Source organism: Monodon monoceros, unplaced genomic scaffold, assembly GCF_005190385.1.
Source record: "Monodon monoceros isolate NGI ecotype Baffin Bay Population unplaced genomic scaffold, NGI_Narwhal_1 Super_Scaffold_14, whole genome shotgun sequence".
Lineage (NCBI taxonomy): Eukaryota > Metazoa > Chordata > Mammalia > Artiodactyla > Monodontidae > Monodon > Monodon monoceros.
The window spans coordinates 2,765,992-2,786,035 of NW_021703770.1; the positions used below are offsets into that span (position 1 = coordinate 2,765,992).

The window sequence follows — 20,044 nt, forward strand, 5'->3', positions numbered from 1 at the left end:
CCTACTCGGCTGGGGGTTCCAGGAGGGTTAGCAACCAGCCCCCAGCTTACGGCCACACGTGGACTCCTCCACGCCAGAGTGGAGGGATTCCAGAGAACACACCACGTTAAATCCATTCTCACCTCAGCAGTACGACACGTGATCATTAACGTAAAGGCCATGGGCGACGCGCACGTGTTCAAGGTGCTGTATTCAGTGCAGTCCTGTCCCCGAGAGTAAAAGGTTACTAACAGCCCTAATGCTCATCAATAGATACAGGAGAATAATATAAAATTAATGTGGAAATTAACAGAGCTTCTAATGTCCTGATGTGATATTCTCTGAGATACACTGTTAAGTGGAAAATAAAGGCAAGTGTAGGATGGCGTGGGAAGATGCGTCTATGAGTCCAAAGGGGACCACATGGAGGTGGCATTGGGTTAGTTGAGGAAGAACTTTCTAGCAATAAGTGCAGTCTGGGAAGCCTTGTCAAAGGGGCCCTGTGCCTTCTGGGGAAAAGGCCAGGTACAGATTTGGAGGTGCAGTGGCCTCAGCCTCTTCCTTCTCCACTGCTGCCCCTGATGGCCTCCCTTTCCTTCTTTCCTCCAGGGAAGACCCGGCCCTCCTGGCGTGCCAGGGCCCCGGGGAGAAAAGGTAAGCCAGGCCCTGGGGTGACAGATGGCTCTTGACAAGCAGGTGTGTGAGCTGAATGAATCAGGGCCTGGGGGGTGTGTGTTGGAGGGCCCAGGCTGGAGTTCTGGGAACAGAGTGCAGACAAAGGTGGTGAGTCAGGCATTAGAACTCAGCCTACAAGAAATTTCTGGTTATTGTACTGAAACATGTTTTTCTACTTTTAGGAATAAAAATCTATTTAAAAAACAAACAGAAATCCCTATTCTATAACATCCGGACATGTTAAAATATCGTGCTGCCCTTAAAAGGCTTTTTGTTCTAACGCAGAATATGAACAAGCGCAGAAGGAAACCGCACAGACGCCTTTTCCTCTCTCCTTTTCTCCTTCTCTCTCCTCTGCAACATTTAGTTGTTGTTTTTTTTTTAAACCAGAATTATACTCCTGAAAATGTGTTGGATATTTCATAAATAAAAGAAGGTTTTATCTCACCCTGCTGGTCATCTGTTTTAGAGCTTTTTCACAGCAAGGCTTAACTCACTGAATTTGCGCTTAGGATTTCTTTATCTCAACAGAAAGAACTGCATGTAAAATTTCTTTGTAAACTGTGAAGTGCGGTGAAACTGTATGAAGGTAATAACCTTCCCAGGCATTCAGGGTCACAGAGGGAAACTAAGAAGGTGTGCTGTGTTCTGGATTATAGTGGGAGGAGTCATGAAATAGAGCCCTGCATTTGAGTACAAGAGAAAGATTTTCTTCCAGATCTTAGGCCCTTAGGAGATACATCAGACTCTGGGTCTGAGAGCAGCTAGGAGAGAGGTTGGGGGGGGAGCAGGAGAAATCCAGCTAAACCAAGGAGGGTGAGACCAGGGATGCCGCGCTTCTCAGCATCACACTGCAGGGTTCAGGTGAAGGTCACTGCCCTATCCAGACGAGTTCTCGCTCGGCACATGCTGAAAACAAAGGGAAAGAAAAAGGCTGCTCTCTGACTCTTTACCGAAGCAGACAGGTTATAGTTATAAATAAATAAAAAGATATACAAGCTAAAAAAGCCTCTGTTTAGGAAAGGTGGCTGGAGAGTATTGATCTCTTTCAAACTTGCTCACTTGGGCTTCAATTCTAGCTGAGTTAATTATTCTCTCTCGAAGTATTTTTAGAGTTGAGATTTACATTGTTATGTTATCCTAGTGTCAGGGTTTTAATGTATTCTTGCAGTTCCTTGACAGGGGATGCTAAATCCTAAAATAAATAGTTTATTTCAAGTCCTGAAGAGGGAATGTGTCCTAAAGTTTGGATCCAGGTGACAACTCTTTCCCAATACTGTGTGTGTGTGTGCGTGTGCGTTATAAATTCCAGCCTTCCACTTGATTTACAGAGGTGTGTGGCCCCTCCTGATTGGTAGGCAGCTGAGTCGTACATTGCTTGTTATGATGAATGCAGCAGAAGTGGGAAGATGCGGTCAAGGGTCACGGTATGAAATGGGGCATTCAGTGGAAGAGTCGAGAAACCAGTGGTTCTCAGGTGATAGAATGCGTCTTAGCTCATTCTGAGAGAACATCACTGGGACAAATCTTAGCTGCTTTACAATTTGAGAAAGTCATTGGGACCATAGAGCTGACCTTTTAACCCCCCTAACTTTACAGATGAGAAAGCAGGGGCCCAGAGAAGTAGGCTGTCTTGTTGAAGACGCCACAGCGGCTACAGACCAAGGTGCAGAGATCTACCTGCCCGTACGATGATGCACTGCAGACCTCAGTATCGGGGGTGCGCCACCTATTCTGTATTAAGAGTTTTAATGGATTGACTCCATGGTTACATTAGTTATCTTCTGCCGCATGACGAATCACCCTGAACCTGGGAAGTGTGGTCTCGCCCAGCTTCTGACGGTCAGGAACCTAGGAGCGGCACGGCCGGGCTCCTGTGGCTCAGGGCCTCCCAGGAGGCCGAGCTGTCGCCGGGGTGTAGTTATGTCACCTGAAGAATCCACTTCCAAGCTCACTCACAGGGTGGTTGGAAGCCCCAGTTCCTTGGTGGCCATTGGCCTCATTACACGGTCCTCTCCCTAGGGCTGCTCACAGAAGTGGAAATCACTTCCCTAGAGTGCGTTGTGAGCTCTCCGAGACTGGGGTTTGGCAGGGGGAATCCACAGTCATGTTTTAGAACCTCATCCTGCAGCAGTACCTAGGACTTCTGCTGTGCGTTACTGGCCACATAGATGAGCAGTGGTACAACGTGGTCCTGCACAGGATGTGAATCCCAGGAGGCAGGGCCCATCTCGGAGGCTGACTCCCCCAAGGGATAAAATAGATCTTTGAAAAACATGACACCCTCGTAGTGGAAAGAAAGTGACTCAAGGACAGACTAGCTTTTTCAGTGTCCTCATCTCTAAGGTAGGGTAGTATCTGAGAGGAAAAGATTTACTTCATGTCAAGTCCTTGGAACAAGGCCAGGCGTTTAAAAAGGATCCGATAACTATTAGCTATACATACACAATTCTTATGGATGGACTATAGGATCTTAGTTTTCCTTAATAATGGTTTAATACATTTGATCTCATAGTCTGTAACATTACCTGTGCAAGTGAGAAAACGTGCGTTGATTAATTGATTTCATAGCTATCATTGAAATGCACTTTTGTGGTGTAATGATGATGAGAAATGCAACAATGAAGACAATACAAATAAACGTAATAATGAGGCAGGGTGTAAATAAAAGAAGAAAGAGGGCTTCCCTGGTGGCGCAGTGGTTGAGAGTTCGCCTGCCAACGTAGGGGACACGGGTTCGTGCCCAGGTCCGGGAAGATCCCACATGCCGCGGAGCGGCTGGGCCCGTGAGCCATGGCCGCTGAGCCTGCGCGTCCGGAGCCTGTGCTCCGCAACGGGAGAGGCCACGGCAGTGAGAGGCCCGCGTACCGCAAAAAAAAAAAAAAAAAAAAAGAAGAAGAAAGACACAGTTATGAACCTCAAAAGATTCATTATTCAGCCACATAATGCTCTCTCTGTCATTTATATATAATATATATTTATGTATATATTTTATATGTATCAATATTTATATATATTATATTTTGTACATTTAAGACAGCCACACAACAGTATTACGGTATAGTTCAGAATGTCTTCTAACAATCATATTAGCAAAATATTAATAAGGTTTGGGGGAGTGAAGGGAAAAAAGACTTCTGCTTGGGAGAGTTGAAGCAGGCTCATGGGGGAATGGAGAAGACACACCCGAGCTGGGTTCTGATTGCGTGCAGCTGGGCTTGCGTCCAGGTCACGGAAGTGTGTGGAGAGGATATAGGGTGATAAAGAGTGCCGTGTGTGAGCACGTGTGTGCACCCGTGTGTATGTGGGTGGTGGCGTCATGGAAAGGAAAAGCGAGAATGGAAACACGTGTCTGAGGCAGGACCCGGTTATTGCATGTGAGAAACAGAAAGGCAGGTACAGCAAGGAAAACCCACACTCATTAACTCTGTACTTGCCACGCACCTTTGCTGTGTGGCTAAAAACTGCTCTAAAAATAGTCTGTTTAAAAAGACATTCTTAATTGAGGTTTTAGAAAAAACACCTGATACTATGTAAAGAGATGTGAGTTTTTCCAAGTCTAAGAAAGCAGTGGGACCATCAGAATTGTGACCGCACCAGTCAGAGGAAACAGGTCCTGTCCGTAAGATAGAACCTCACATGCAATGAAGGGTGACAGATGTGCCCTGAGTCCTTCATTCTTACTCCTCGGCCTTAGGGTTTAATAGATGCTTTCCTATTTATCCAGCAACTCATTTACTCTTTGCCAACTTATTAAACAGTAGTTTTTCAAGGCTTCCTGTGCTCCCTGAGCGAGCCTCTAGGGAAAATGCAGTCATATCTCCAAGCTACGTGTGGGAACATTGGCTACAAGCAGTGTCCTCGTTTTAGCTCTAGGGCACTAGGGTAATAACAGTGAAGATTTTTCTGTCGACAGATGTGCCCAGTGTAGAACCAGGATGTAGCCCACGCTCTGGAAAACCTGACCTAGCCACAGCCATCAGAGCCTGGCGGTAAGGCAGAAGGAGGCAGAAAACAAAACTTCTGTACGTCATGATCTGGTGAAAATGGACAGGCCTCATCACAGCGTCTGTGGTAGTTACTACTTGCTAAGTATTTACTGAGCGCTGACCATGTGCTGAACCCGTGACCGGGCACAGAGGACGCACCATAGGGTGTAGTCACTCTCTCGATGTGCGTAGTGCAGAGCCTGCTGCGGGCAGGTGCTCCCTGGATAGTGGAGCAAGGGATGCTCTTGAGCAGGAAAGTGGTGGGAAGAGCACCAGCCAGATCTAGGCACTGGGTACATAAGTGAGAGCAAGGCGCCTACAGCCTTGATGCAGAGATATGAATGAGACAGAACACTTGAGATTGTTAAGTCAGCCAGCCCACGTGATGGCATGTGTGCTGGAGCACAGAGAAGGAGGTGGTCCCGAGGACTTGCATGGGTAAGCAGGGGCCTTGGGGGTGTGGGAGCCCGCAGGAGCAGGTGTCACAAAGTACCCTCTGTTAACATGACCGTCTCCAGGCCCGTCCGTGTTCTGCAGACGGCATTATTTCATTCTCTTTATGGCTGAGAGATGTTCCATTGTGTATATGTGCCGCATCTTCCTTATCCATTCATCTGTCGATGGACATTAGGATGCTTCCACGTCTTGGCTATTGTAAACAGCGCTGCTATAAACATTGGGGTGCGTGTATCTTTTTGGATTAGAGTTTGGTCTGGATATATGCCCAGGAGTGGGATGGCTGGAGATTATCATATTAAGTGAAGTAAGTCAGAGAGAGAAAGACAGATATCATATGATACCACGTATTTGTGGAATCTAAAAAAAAATGATACAAATGAACTTATTTACAAAACAGAAACTGACTCACGGATACAGGAAACAAGCTTATGGTTACCAAAGGGGAAAGGGGGGAGAGATAAATTAGGAGTTTGGGCTTAACAGATACATACTACTATCTATAAAATAGGTAAACAACAGGGCCTACTGTATAGTACAGGCAACTATACTCAATATCTTGTAATAACCTATAATGGAAAAGAATCTGAAAAAGGAAGTGTATATATATATATACGTACACACGTGTGTGTGTGTGTGTGTGTGTATGTGTATGCACAAAGGGAACAAAGTACCCTCTGTTGGAACGTTTGTCGTCTCTCCGCAGGGTGCCATGGGGCCTGCAGGACCTCCTGGGGTACCGGGCTCGGTGGTAAGTGATGCAGTCACCAGTGCTTGGAATCACGGACTCAGATACTGATAGGACTGTGTAGTTGGGAGAGCTGTTGCCTCTGAGAATGAGGCGGGACTGTTCTGATGACACGAGCTGGATACAAGGCTTTGCCCGCTGAAAATGGGGTAAAGTCAGAGGCGAGTCGGAAATTGCTGCTTCCCAGCATGCCGTGCGCCTACGCGCGCCGCGCAGCGGAGCGAGGGGGGCTATTAAGAAAGTGCCACCGGCTTTGCTGACGTCTGGTTTGTCCCTCAGGTGCAGAGAGAGGGCCTGAAGGGCGAGCAGGTAAGAGGGACGTGGGTCCTCCCATCGTGGGGCTTTAGGTGGTGGCAGAAATAGGAAGGCCACCGGCGCGGGGTGACACTGCTTGCTGAGCTCAGGTGGAGCCCTTCAGAGACAGGTCAAGTTGACTCTGCCAAGAATGCAGATTCCCACCCTGGGTCCCCTTTGGGAACTTGGGAAGAAAACTCCAAGTCAGCAAAGGGTCATGGGTGGTGGCCCGGGGCATAAGGACGGGGAGTCATGACTAATTCTGGTTTGACTTGTGTTACCAGGGAGCCCCGGGACCACGAGGTCACCAGGGCCCTCCTGGGCCACCAGGCGCTCCGGTAAGTCATCCCTCCCCAGCCCGGGGTCCACACCTCTAGGTCTGGAAAATCATAGCCATTCTCGCTTCCGAGCTGTGCGTTATTTCAGAAGCTCCTCCCGTCGCCCTGAGTGATAGGGGTTGTTGTCAGCATCTAGCACAGGAGGAAACTGGGCCTTGGAGACTGAAATCACTGGGCACGGATCATGCAGTGGGCAAGTGTGGAGCTGGACTTGAAGCCCAGGCAGCCCGCCTTCAGGGCTCCCGGTCCCAAACATGCCAGGATTGGGGTTTCTGGTGTTCAGTCTGCGGTTTCAGTTTCCCTTCAGATAAAATGGAATAAAAACATTGGACACTTCAATGCCAGTTGAGTCATCTCCAGTGCACACTTGCTTTTCACGTGTTTCTGATTAATACTGACTTTGCAGTGGTTTGGAACACTTCAGCCTTTGGTTTCTCCCTCTGTTAAGAATTTAATGATATGTAAATAACCATTTGGGAAGAGGCCATTCAAAGGGACTCTGTGATCATTTTTGATGTGAGTTCAGATACTAAGGATAATTAATAAGAATACAGTAAATTCCACAGGTCAGTGATTGGACCTTTGCTCCTCCTGGTAACATGCTGTTGCTTCTTTCAAGTGACTGTTTTACTGAAGGAAATAAAACAACTCTTATCTTGAAATGTCCATAAATCAGATCTATAATTGGATTTATGATAAGGCCCATTCCTCATTAGGATAAATGTATATGTTTTTGCTGGGACAAAACTAGAAGAAACTTAGAAAATGTTTTTAATTCCAGTATAATTAGAACAATTTCACATCGAAAAGTTCAGGTCAGAAAAGCTCCCTTCTGTCTCTAGAACCTTAGATACCTTGCTTAACCTTTCCAAGGCTTGGTTTCCGGAGCTCTCCGCCATTGTTACAACTGTTGAGAGATTTAAAGTAGATAATGCAGTGTGCTGTCGATATTTAGCTCTCCGTGCATATATGCACATATATTTCAGAGCATAACTGGCAAGTACTGACCATCTGTACTGTAGTATATTTTACATGCAGACATTTGCATATTAAGTTTGCGAGGGTGAAGTTGTTATTTTTCTGCTTTTACCGATGAAGACATTGGTACAGAGATACTGAGTAGCTTGCACAAAGTTATACAGCTAAGAAGCAAAACCGAGCTTTGAACCCAGATCTGTCTGACAGACTAGTCCGTGCTCTTTTCATTCCTGAGTGCACAGTGCAGCAGTATCTCCTCTCAGATGCACAAAGGAGAGAATTACTTTAACTTAGTGGCTCCCACTAAGGGATAAGAAGCTAAGAGTGCTCAGCCCTGCTTAATTCATGAGGCAGCCTTCTTGATCTCTCACTCTGGGATCTGGGATGTAATAATGGGCAGTCCTTCCCCCTCATGTAAACTTTGTTATGGTAAATGAGGGAGGGAGAGAAGGAAGAAACCTCAAGCACTTGTGGTCACATACTTTATTTTATATCAATCGAAATATTAAGGCTGGAGATATAGGGATGAAAGCACGTGGACTGATCCATGTGAAAGGAGTGTGAAAAAGAAATAATTGTGAGTAGACACTTGCAATCTCTAGATGATTAATGAGAATTCTCTGCATGTGTCATTCCTGTGACCCATGGTGTAGGACAAGGAGAGGGTCCTGAACTCAGTACTTGCAAACACCAGAATACCTCAACCCTGCAGCCCAGTGGAGCTGTCCAGGGTTCTGAAGAGGTCCTCTGGGCTAGATACTCTTGATAGAATGGGATTGAGTACAGTGCACGGTGTTGGTGATGAAATTCCCTTGGGAGGAGTTCAGAAACCCTACCTAAAGACCTTGTGAAAAGTGGGGAGCAGTGATGAGAGACCAGGAGCGTGAGGTTCTTAAGGCCACAGCCAATATCCCTCCTGTCTCTAAATCCACAAGTTTATCACATGGTGGGAACTTAATACGTGCTTATGAAGGAGGGACCCCCATGACGGATATTCAAGAGGGACATCAGAGCGGGACCTGATTGCAGTCTGAGCTCATAAGGAGCAGTGTGGCCATGGAAGGCACTTGGGGTTAGGAGCCAGAGCATCTGGTTTCATGTCCCAGTTCATCCACCAAGTAGCTTTGGGTTTTTGAACTCTACCCCTCTTATCCTCTTCTGCTTTCCTAAGTTGGAAATCATTGTCAGCGACATCATTTCCTATGTAAATGTGCTGTGAGGGTTAAATGAGTTGATGTAGGAAGCACTGCTCTGTGAAGCCTTATTAAGCCCAACACTGACATCAGTTGTTATTTCTGTCTTTTTCGAATCCCCAGCAGCACCTAGCCCAGGGCCTTCCTCAGAGCAGTTGCTCCCTAAATATTCTTTGGATTGAATCAGATCGAGAACCTGGCTTCAGTGACTTCTGTTGAGAATGGAAAATTTTGAGTTTGTGCTTAGCAATCCCAGAAAGAGGAACATGTATCCCATTCTCTAAATATAAACAGTGTACGGCATTCTCCATCCTTGTTGAGGAGGCTTTTTGCATCTTTGATTCTTTCCCCAGGATGAAACAGGTTCTGGTAGCTTTAGCAATGTTTGGTTGAGTGTAATAAAGAAGGGCCAGCTGGGCAGACCAAATGTGAGACATTTCTTGATGCTTAATGAAAACTCACTTCTGCAGGGTCTTCCTTCCCTTGATGTGTGTGCCCTGAGCTCACTGCAGTAATCCTCATGAGGAAGGGAGATTTAAACCTTTAATTACTACAGTTTGTACATTCATGTACTCATCTTTATGGTGTTATTAAGGGAAAAGACCTTAGACCTAAGTACAATTCCATCACTTAATAGTTATGCAAACTGTGGCAGTAGTAGCTGTTTGCATGATAATCATACTATTGAAGATGAGGAAACTGAAGCACAGAGAGGGAATTTCTGGCCCAAATTCACCCGTAAAGTTGGTGATAAGAGTCTCCGTTAGAGCTGAAGTTTTCATTTTCCCATTCCCGTTTCATGCCGTATTCTAGGTGACCTCAGTAATACATTTGGGTATAAAGCAGGTGCTGTCAGGAGGTGCTTTGTCAGGGCTTTAGTACCCATTCTTCACGTGGTCCTCACAACCACTCGGGAGGAAAGTTTATTGTCCTCACGCTGGAGATGAGCTACCTGAGGTCCACAGATGCCCAGTGACTTGTCTGAGGTCAGGCAGCAGGTACCTAGCGAGGTGTAACGGGCAGGATTTTACTTAGGTCAGCATGACCTCTTTCCGCACCAGTTGGCTTTTTGGTTTTTGTGTGTTTTGCTTTGTGGAAATTGATCTTTCTCAGATGGTTTCATTTATTTATCCAGACTGTCATTTTGCATATCGCAGTTGATGGAGAGTCAGATAACCCAAGCCAGTTCTTGCCGAGCCAGCAAGATACAGGGGCAAAGGCACCAGGCTTAGAGCTAAAGACACTTGGATTCCAGGCACCTCTTTTGTGTGCACTTTTTACAAAGCAGTGGTGCGAGGCCTGTGGTCCTTACTGTACTCGTCTTTAAAGTATGAATGATGGTGCCTACACCTTGGTTGTTAATCACACTTAATGACATCAGATAGGTGCACATATTTTAAGTGTTGTAGATTTGAGGGAATAGGATGTTTTTTTCCCTTCCAACCTCCCAGTTTCCCCACTGGAATGGGATGGTATTCTCCTATCCAATGAGAGTGACAGGGCCAAGTATATCCTGTGGTCTTTACTCAGTATTTACCGTGGTCTGTCTCTCTTGTTTTTTCCCCTTTCTCCTCCTTCTAAAGGGTCTGATGGGTCCAGGAGGCAAGGATGGACCTCCTGGTTCGCAAGGTCTCCGAGTAAGTAAACTGTCTTTCCTTTCTGGTGCCCCAACTCAGCCACACTGCCCCCACCCCCCATTTTAGCTGCTCAGACAGAGGAGATGACCCCAGTCTCGGGAGCTTGGGATGAATATTGGAAGCAGATTGAAGGGTTAGACTGAGTTCATCAACAGTGGTTGAGGACGGGTTATGTGTTCATCCTTGAGCTGGGTCCTGGGTCATCTCATGCAGGTGAGTCTGTGGTCTGCCATGAGTCATGTATATAGAAACTCACATCCCTGTGTGATCAGAGCCCCAGTAGAAGGATGCCCAGTACTGAGAGAACACAGGGAAGGGGCAACTGACCCAACCTGGGGGCCAGCCAGGGCTTCCTGAAAGTGGTAATGTTTGAGCTAAGTCTTAAGGAAAGAATAAGAAAAAATAGCAGTGAAAGAATAGAGGTCTGCCAGTAGGCTGTTAGCCACTCCGATCTAAACATCTACATTATCTTTGAATACCATGTCATAATTTCTTATGGCATTTCATTTCATTTAGCCCTTGTCTTTTTATCCAAACGGTGCACACCTTACGGGTTTGAATCCACCAGTAAGCCCAGCTCCTGACACTGTGTTTAAAGGTAGAGGGCGTGGCATCTCTCTCCTCAGCGCCCTCACGGTAAACTGGGACTGACCTCAACTCTGCCCTCAGGTCCCAGCAGGTGCCTGGCGCAGAGTAAGGGCTCAGCTCACATTTCCTGACCTCGAGCCCTTAAGCTTGTAACATATTTTTTAGTTTGTTTTATTCACGTATAGTTGATTTACAACGTTAATCTTTGCTCTACAACAAAGTGATTCAGTTATCCATATGTATACATTCTTTCTCATTTTCTTGCCCATTATGGTTTATCACAGAATACTGACTATAATTCCCTGTGCTCTACAGTAGGACCTTGTTGTTATCCACTCTCTATGTACTAGTTTGCATGTGCTCACCCCAAACGCCCACTTCATCCCCTCCCCGCCCTCCTCCCCCTTGGCAACCACAAGTCTGTTCTCTATGTCTGTGGGTCTGTTTTGTAGGTAAGTTCATTTGTGTCATATTTTATTTTATTTATTTTTTTAATAAATTTATTTATTTTTGGCTGCATTGGGTCTTTGTTGCTGTGCGCGGGCTTTCTCTAGTCGCAGCGAGCGGGGGCTACTCTTTGTTGCAGTGCGCAGGCTTCTCATTGCAGTGGCTTCTCCTTGCGGAGCACGGGCTCTAGGTGCGTGGGCTTCAGTAGTTGTGGCTCACAGGCTCTAGAACACAGGCTCGGTAGTTGTGGCTCACGGGCTTAGTTGCTCCCCAGCATGTGAGACCTTCCCGGACCAGGGCCCAAACCCGTGTCCCCTGCATTGGCAGGCGGATTCTTAACCACTGCGCCACCAGGGAAGCCCCTTGTGTCATATTTTAGATTCCACATATAAGTGCTATCCTATGATACTTGTACTTCTCTTTCTGACTCACTTCACTTAGTATGATAATCTCTAGGTCCATCCAGGTTGCTGCAAATGGCATTATTTCATTCTTTTTTATGGCTGTGTAATATCCCATTGTATGTATACACCGTGTCTTCTTTATCCGTTTGTCTGTCGATGGAGATTTAGGTTGTTTCCGTGTCTTGGCTATTGTGAATAGTGAAGCTTATAGCATCTTTTACTGGTTCACTTAAGAAAACAGCTCCAGGGCACAAGCATCCAGAGACCGTGAGGCAGCCCCTGGTGGTAGTGAGCTCATTGCCCTTGGAGGTTTTAGTTCAGAGTCCGGGTGACCTGACAGATGGCTGGAAATGAGGGTGCTGGCATCTGGCAGAGGCTGCCGCAGTCCCGTGTATGGCTTCACATATGGCCTGGAGATTCCATAGCTCAGTGAAGTGGATGGTGTCACAGGTTTGCTGGGATTCACTCTGTCTAAGGTGGTTGGGCCCACTGATCACACTGTACACTTCAGTTCTGAGGTGGGCTGACCTGTTTCTGTGACTCAGCACAGACTCCAACCTGTCCTTACCCACCAGTGAACTTCCTCTTTTGGTTTCCAAGCACCTCTGCATCCTGTAACAATCTTGAAATCTCAAGATTCTAAGAGGAGCTTATTGTGAGGGCTAGCTCTGAAGCATGGTAGGGTGTCATGAAGGTAGGGCGGGTGGGAGAAGTCACTTATCCTACTAGAAGACCTTGGATATGTCACCTCCCACTCAACATCACCAGCCCTGGCCTCAGTTTCACTGTCAGTCAGATGGGTCAAAGCTGGGTTGCCTTTGCCTCTGTATGGAGTGAGGATCCTGGACTTTGCAGCAAGATGCACCTGGGTTTGAAGCTCAGCTCTACTTCTCAGCAGCTGTGTGACCCTTTAAGACACCCAACCTCTCTGAGCCTCTTTACTTTGTTATGGTGGGAAGGCAACCCAGCCGGCTGAGTTGTTGTGAGGAAAAAGTGCCCAGCACTTTGTGGGCAGCAGGACGTGGCAGCTGTCACGGCACTCGTTCTCCTGACACACTCATGCACAGTCTTAGGAGAAAGCAGCAATCCTGTGTCCTATGGGACTGACGTTTAGATGACCCTTATCTCATCTTGCCTTGAAGTGCTCCAAGTGTTACTTTTCCTAATGCAGTGTTAGACGGTGAGTGGAACTCTTGATGCAAGGATGACTGCGAAGGTTTTTGTTTTTTTTTTAAACCTATATCTTTATTTAATTGGCTCTTATTAAGGGGAGAGGGGACAAATCTTGCCTGGAGCTTGCTTGTCTAGGCCCACGCTTCCTTGGCCATGACTTCTTGGCACCCCAAAAAGTGTTCGTATGTTGCCCAGGGGCGGTTGTTGTCCTTCCCAGAAACACCTCTAACCCCTAAGAGTAATAATACCAGCTACCCATGCAGCGGGGGGCAGGGGCCTTGGGGATTGGACGCGTGCCCCAAGAGTGGAGATTTGAGGAGTAAAAGAGGGGGACCCAGAGAAGCAGTCAGGGTAGGACTGGGGTAGGGGTGCACATATTGAGTCGCTGAGCTCCATCTAAGTACCAGGCCGCCTGACAGTGCTGGGGAAGGGCTGCCGTCCCTCTGTCCATGGACGAACAGCAGGCTCAGCCACCAGCGCCTCTCAGGGACGCACACACAGGACCGTGTGTCTCTAGGGCCTTCTTCTTTCCTCCCTTCTTCCCTTCCATGCATCAGTCAGCCAGCAAAGCCCATGAGTGCCCTGACGAAGCACAGGTGCTGTGCTAAATGCTCTGGGATCCCTGAAGAGATTATGGTCTCCCCCACCGGGAGTTCACAGCCCGTGGGACTTGAGACACACGAACAGTGAAGCCAGATGCCTCCGTGGGGACCAATAAAGACTGTAAGTGTAGAGAGGACAGAGGGAGCTCAGTGGAGAGAGGCCATGGGGCTGGGAACAGGGAGCGTGGTATTTGAGGCAGCCTCGCAGGAGTGAGCGGATTTCAGCAGGAACAGATGGGGACACTGACGAGAGTAATTCAGACACAGGGAGCCCCCCCCACCCCCGCCCGAGAGGACCTCCTGCCTCTGGACACTTGCTCACGTCCATCTGCTTTTATCCGGCTCCCCGGTCTCCAGCTCGGAAGCGCACGTGTAAGTAAAAGGGCCACACACGTGGCTTTTACTTCAGCCTCTGCCAGCGTCCTACGAGGACCCTGGACTGATTTCTCTTCTTTTTCTGTTTCTCTTGTCCTTTCCCATCTCTGCCATTTTTCTTCTACTAGCCCTTCTCCCATCCCTGCATCTTCTTTGCTCCCTTTTCCTTCCTTCCACAAATTCATTGGTTCAGCAAATATTTCTTCATCATTTACTGGGTGATGGGCATTGTTCTAGGCAAGTGGGGTCCTTCAGTGAGAAGAATAAAGATCCCTGCCTTCAAGATGCGTACATTCTGGCAGCAGGGAAAAGAATCATGCCGATTAGCATTTAAATAAACAATTCTGGAAGAGCCACGGAGAAAGTCGTGTTTTGGCGGGTTCTCAGGAGGTGAGGGAGTTGGCTGTACGGGTAGCTGAGGGGAGAGCAGAGCAGGCAGAGGAAACAGCTAGAGCTAAGGCCCTGGGGCAGGCGGCTGCTTGTGTGTCAGCACAGAGGCCTATGTGGCCAGAGCGAGCAAGGGCCCAGCATGGAGGAGGCGAAGTCCTAGAACTGGGAGCAGGCTCATGTCAGGCCTCGTGGGCCATTGTGAGGGTCTTGGCTTTTACCGTGAGCGACGTGGGGCTGTTGAGTGTGTTCAGAACTGTTTTATTATGAAAAAAATTAAACACATACAAAAATAAGGAAAAAAAAAAGTGAAGTAACCCCCTTATCCCCCAAGCCCATTGCAGCGCTTGCCGAGTCACTGGCCAGTGGGTTTCACACCCTCACCCACTAGCACCCACTGCTGGGTGAGTTTGAAGCAATTTCAAACAGCATCACATTGCGTCTCTAAATATTTCAGCACGTACGTAAAAGAAACAAAACCTTAATACCGCCGTCCCGCCTAAATCTGTGAAAAAGCTTCTTCGTGTACTCACTTCGGGTTCACCGTTCCCTGGACTGTCTCATACATTTCTGGTTGCAGTTTGTTCACACAGGATTCGGGGTGCAGACGTGGCGTGGCCCAGGTTACATTCTAAACGCATCCATCTGGCCGCCATGTTGAGAACAGACCGCAGCAGGAGGAGAGCGATTAGGGAGGGGATGATGGCAGTGACCCAAAGGGAAAGGGAAGAGGGCGTGGCCCAGACGGGGGGGGGGGGGGGGCGTGGCTGGGAGGAGCGCCCGTCCTGGGCCAGGTGGTCTGCCAGTCGGGGGGACTCTGAAGCAGGGGCGGAGCCCTTGGCCTGAGAGACCCAGTGTCTAGCAGAGGAGGGTGAGCTGTGAGTCACAAGGCGGGGTGGTGAGGGTGTTAAGAGAGGGTGTGCCGGGGAGCACAGGAGGGCTCCTCTCGCGTCCTGCCTCCTCCAGCGAATGGGGTAGGATGGCCAAGCGTGTCCCTGGGGACCCCGTCCCTCCAGTGTCATTGGTGATCTCCTGACTTGAGCTGCTCCATCCCGGGGGTGTTGCTCCTAAGTGGCTTCACCTGTGGACAGACGACAGAGACAAACGGTGATGTTGGCGTGGGCTGGGGGGCAGCTTCCTGTTCAGTCAGCCTGTGGCTGAGTCAGGAAAGCCTGAGACAGGATGATGACTGATTCAAAACAGTATCCCTCTCCTTCCCACACTGTGACCTGCCGTTCCCTGCTTCAATTGAAACGTCACTCTGAGAGCTGCTAATGTCAGCGCTCAGGCTGTGACAAGAGAAGAGACGAGACAGTGACAAGCCACAGGGACCTGGGAATTGAGATACTGAGACTAAAACACGGGGCGGGGAAAGGGATCCGGGCCCTTTATTTTAGAGATTAGCAACCGGCAGACAGTGTAATCTGTGGCGAGGTGAATGCATTCATTTTGGACAAAGCTGGTATTTTTCCACAATGACATAGTGAAAGGGGAGGGGCAGGAGCCAGGCACCCTCTTCCCCATCCCCACCCCCTTCCCCACCCCCTTCCCCACCCCCACCCCCATCCCCACCCCCTTCCCCTTCCCCATCTTGCAGAGCCCATAGCCCTGGGAGATGGTTGCTGCCCGCTGAGGCGGGTGTTAGGCACTCATTGCCCCACTGCTTCCTGCCTTAGGTGGAGGTAGAGAAGGTACTCAAGCCTTTCTGAGGTTCAGATTTCCTCCTGCTTGTCTGAGCAGGGCGTTGGGGCCTGGGAGTGCTGTCTCTCGGCTGGAGCGGGCACTGCTACAACTGCATCTGAACCCTGAATGATCCAAAGCAGAACCAGCCTGGCTCCAGGCTGCTGAGGCGCTTGGACACTCAAAAGCTTGCACGAGGTTGATTTTTCAAAAAAAAACCCAAAACACTCTTGTGCCCTAATCATCCACCCCAAAGTAGACATCGTGTCACTCTCACACCAACCTATTTTAATTTCCTGTCGAGGACTTACATTTTTCTTATTTGAGAATTTGTTTATTTTTGTTATCTCCACTAAAATGTAAGTCCGTAAGAACATTATTTTTGTATTTGAAGCACTTAGAGGAGTGCCTCACATTTATAAAAACATATGTTTTTATACATGCATTAAAATAAATATGAAAATATATATAAGCATATAAAATATGCATAAATGTATAATGTCATTCATGAGCATCAGATACGATTAGTGTGCAAGAGTGAATGAATCACACCTGAGTGCTGCTTTCTGGGGGCTGACACACCTGGGTGGTGTGGGGAGAACAGGACCCAGCACTGGACATCTGGCCACCTGGGTTCTGACCTTCGACAGAGAATGTCCAACTTGTTTTTTTAACGTTTTCATCACCTTTACCCATTTCATCCACCTCCTACCCCTGTCTCCTCTGTCAACCACCAATCTGTTCGCTCTACCTACGAGTTCAGTTTTTTTTTAGATCCCATATCATAAATGAGATTATACGGTGTGACGTATTGCACTTAGCATGATGCCCTCGAGGCTCATCCTTGTTGCATATGGCACAGTTTCCTTCTTTTTATGGCTGTCTACTATTCTCTTGTATGTGTACCACTATTTCTTTATCCATTGTTGCATCCCGGGGCACTTAGGGGCCTTCCATGGCTTGGCTATTGTAAATAATGCTGCAGTGAACGTGGGGGTGCATGTGTCTTTTCAAGGTAGTGTTTTCATTTTCCTTGGGTAATACCCAGCATTGGGGTTGCTGGATCATGTGGTAGTTCCTTTTTTTGTTTTTTCACCAACCTCCATACTGTTCTCCATTGTGGCTGCACTAATTTACATTCCCCCCAACAGTGCACAGGGCTTCCCTCTTCTCCACACCCTCTCCAGCACTTGTTGTTCCTTGTCTTTTGGTAATAGCCACTCTAACATGTGTGAGGTTACGTCTACTTGTGGTTTTGGTTTGCATCTCCCTGATGGTTAGTGATGTTGAGCACCTCTTCATGTGTCTGTTGGTCATCTGGACGCGTCTAGAGTGCTCAGTTTTGAAGAAAAACACTTGGTTTCTTTTGTACCTTTACTGTTACTTGGCCTTCATCTTGCTCTGTGGTCCTAGTCACACCTAAAATAGCCTAGGTATCTTCTTTCCTCTCTGGACAAAAAGGAGGGGAAAATAAGTTTTGCCTAAGAGAGTTCCATGTTGTCAGACATTTAAACAATGTAAAATTTGGAATGTTTAAGCTAGAGAATCATCATGGTGGAAGGAATCTCTGAGATCAACAGTGAGAAATTTAATGTCCAGAAATATTAAATGACCTAACTGCTAAAGGTTGCTCAGGGCTTTGTCACTGCCCCTCCCGCAAGCTGGGGACAGCCTCTTTGGTTCCTCTGATCATTCTCTTAATATCTTCTGTCTTCTCTTCTCTCTTATCAAGAGGTGAGAACCGAAGAAGGGACACTATGAGATATGGTGCTCCCCTTCTTCCTAGAGATGCAGTGATCACCACATGTCTCTTGCTGGGCCCGACTGCATCAGTTGCTTTAAAAACATATGTTAAGGGCTTCCCTGGTGGCGCAGTGGTTGAGAGTCCGCCTGCCGACGCAGGGAACGTGGGTTCATGCCCCAGTCCGGGAAGATCCCACATGCCGTGGAGCGGCTGGGCCCGTGAGCCATGGCCGCTGAGCCTGTGCGTCCGGAGCCTGTGCTCCGCAACGGGAGAGGCCAAAACAGTGAGAGGCCCGCATACCGCAAAAAAAAAAAAAAAAAAAAAACATGTTAAAAACAGAACCTCTACACGTGTAGAACTAATATAAGGTAGGAAGGAAATAATATTGGTTGAATTGTCATTGCATAGCAGGCACTTAGGTTTTTTCTTTTGTTTTTTTTTTTTTTTTTTGCACGCATGTTTCTCACTTAATTCTCACAAGGATCCTATGAAGTCTGGCAGTTTTAATCCCATTCTGCAAATGAGGAAACCAAGACTTGAAGGTATAAATCAGATTATCCGGCGTCACACAGATTGTAAATGGTGAGGCAGGGATTAGAACTCAGGTTGTCCTGGCTCCAAACCTTTCCTGTTTTTGCTTTAGAATGGTGTGTGTGTGTCCACTTACACACCAGAATTCTAAACTGGACACTAGCAGTCCTTTCGGCGGAAGCCTTGGAGAGACCTAGGATCCCTTGTAACTGCCAGTGCGTGTCCTGAAGGATGCCCTGAGCTCCTGTCACTTTAATCTCTAGCTTCTGCCCTTGGAGCTGAGGGTCTTACGTGGCTGCAAGCGATCAGGCCATCAGCCCTGATTTCTAGTAGATTTGAGAGAGAGAAACACTACTGGTCTTTTGTAAGTGGCAGCCTGGGTTGAATTTGTTTTACTTTTCAATTTGTAAAGCCTTTTTTCTTGCCTTTCTCTGCTCTACCAGATGGTAATGGCATCATTTGGATCGCAGGCCACTGTTGGATGCCTTTCGTGGCGTGGAGCCAGATTTATTTCAGGACCCTCTAGGTTTTCTCTGAGCACCTGGTTTCAGCTCTAACCGGTAGAAAATAATCACGTTTGGCATTTGGAGGCACGGAGAACAGGGACTGAGCAAAAAGACCATACGGCTCATATTAGAACCACTTGCACAAGCAGTCCTTTCATCGGATAATGGCCCCTCGCATGGCTGTGTTAACGCGTCCTGGCTGGGAAGGAATTGCTCTTTTGAATTTATAGGCTTCCCTCTTCTCCACAGACAGACAGGCAGCCTCAGAAATACTGGTCTCGCTCAGCATCCTGGCATCCAGAAGGGCTTGAAATATCCGCCCTTGTGATAAATTACAAACATTTATCCAGACGTTGTGTTGGCTAGCAGTTTAAAAGAGCAGAAAAGGAAAAAGACAAGGAACAGGCTTATTGTTAACAAACAGTTCTGTATTGCTGCAGACCTTGGCGCTGGCCAGCACATCTCAAATCCCCACACCCAAGTATAGGTGCAAAATGCAGAGGGTACATAGTTGCTGCTACATCCACCAGTAGCTTTACCATCACCACCAGTAACATTATCACCATCACCATCACCACCATCACCATCAGCACCACTTCCATCACTAGTACCATGACCATCAGCACCATCGTCAACTCCACCGTCACCACCACCATAATCACCACCGTCAACACATCAACACCTCCACCATCACTATCACCTCCACCGCCACCATTACCTCTGCCACCACCACCAGCAGCACCATCACCACTACGTGTTTCTTAACGTCAGATCCTGTGCTAAGCACTTTGTGGACATTATCTTATTTAATCTCCGTGGCACTGCTGGGAGGTAGTGGTTTTGAAACCAACTCTGCTTGACATGTGGTCTCTCACCCACGCCGGGGACTCAGAAGAGCAGAATTCTGCTATTACCATTTCTTCTTCACCAGAGCCTCCGTCATCTTCCTTCTCATTCTCATAACTATCTATTACATTTGCGTGATGCTTTGTTATGCTTTTTAAATCACTTCCTCAAATATTGAATTATTTCTTCTGCTACTGTCTTTTCAGATAATTACAATGATTATAATTTTCCACATGAGGAAACTAAGATTCAGCAAGTTTTAAATGGCTTGCCCGTCCTCATCTACCTCAGATTTAGAACTCTTTTTCTTATAATATTGTAGAGGAAAGGGGTTGGGAAAAGAACATAGAGAATCCCTTTGATCACAATGAGTGACCGAGTCCTTGCAGCTACTTACTTAGAGCTTTATGCCCCATCCCTGGCGATTCTAGCTCACAAGCTCTTGGGTGACACCAGGGAATGCATCTCAAATAT

The 20,044-nt window shown here is 47.5% G+C and overlaps 1 protein-coding gene across 8 annotated transcripts in view; it reads left to right on the forward strand.

Moving 5' to 3' along the window:
- Window positions 1-20,044, forward strand: part of COL22A1 (collagen type XXII alpha 1 chain) — a 254,177-nt gene that overhangs the window by 117,878 nt on the left and 116,255 nt on the right. For all 8 annotated transcript variants that reach the window (XR_003793573.1, XR_003793575.1, XM_029222987.1 and 5 more), the window contains 5 exons: window positions 589-633; window positions 5,806-5,850; window positions 6,127-6,156; window positions 6,426-6,479; window positions 10,234-10,287. Coding sequence is in view for 6 of the 8 variants with exons in the window: in XM_029222987.1 (XP_029078820.1) it covers window positions 589-633; window positions 5,806-5,850; window positions 6,127-6,156; window positions 6,426-6,479; window positions 10,234-10,287 (228 nt within the window). In the remaining 2 variants the exon portion in view is untranslated. The remainder of the gene's footprint in view (window positions 1-588; window positions 634-5,805; window positions 5,851-6,126; window positions 6,157-6,425; window positions 6,480-10,233; window positions 10,288-20,044) is intronic.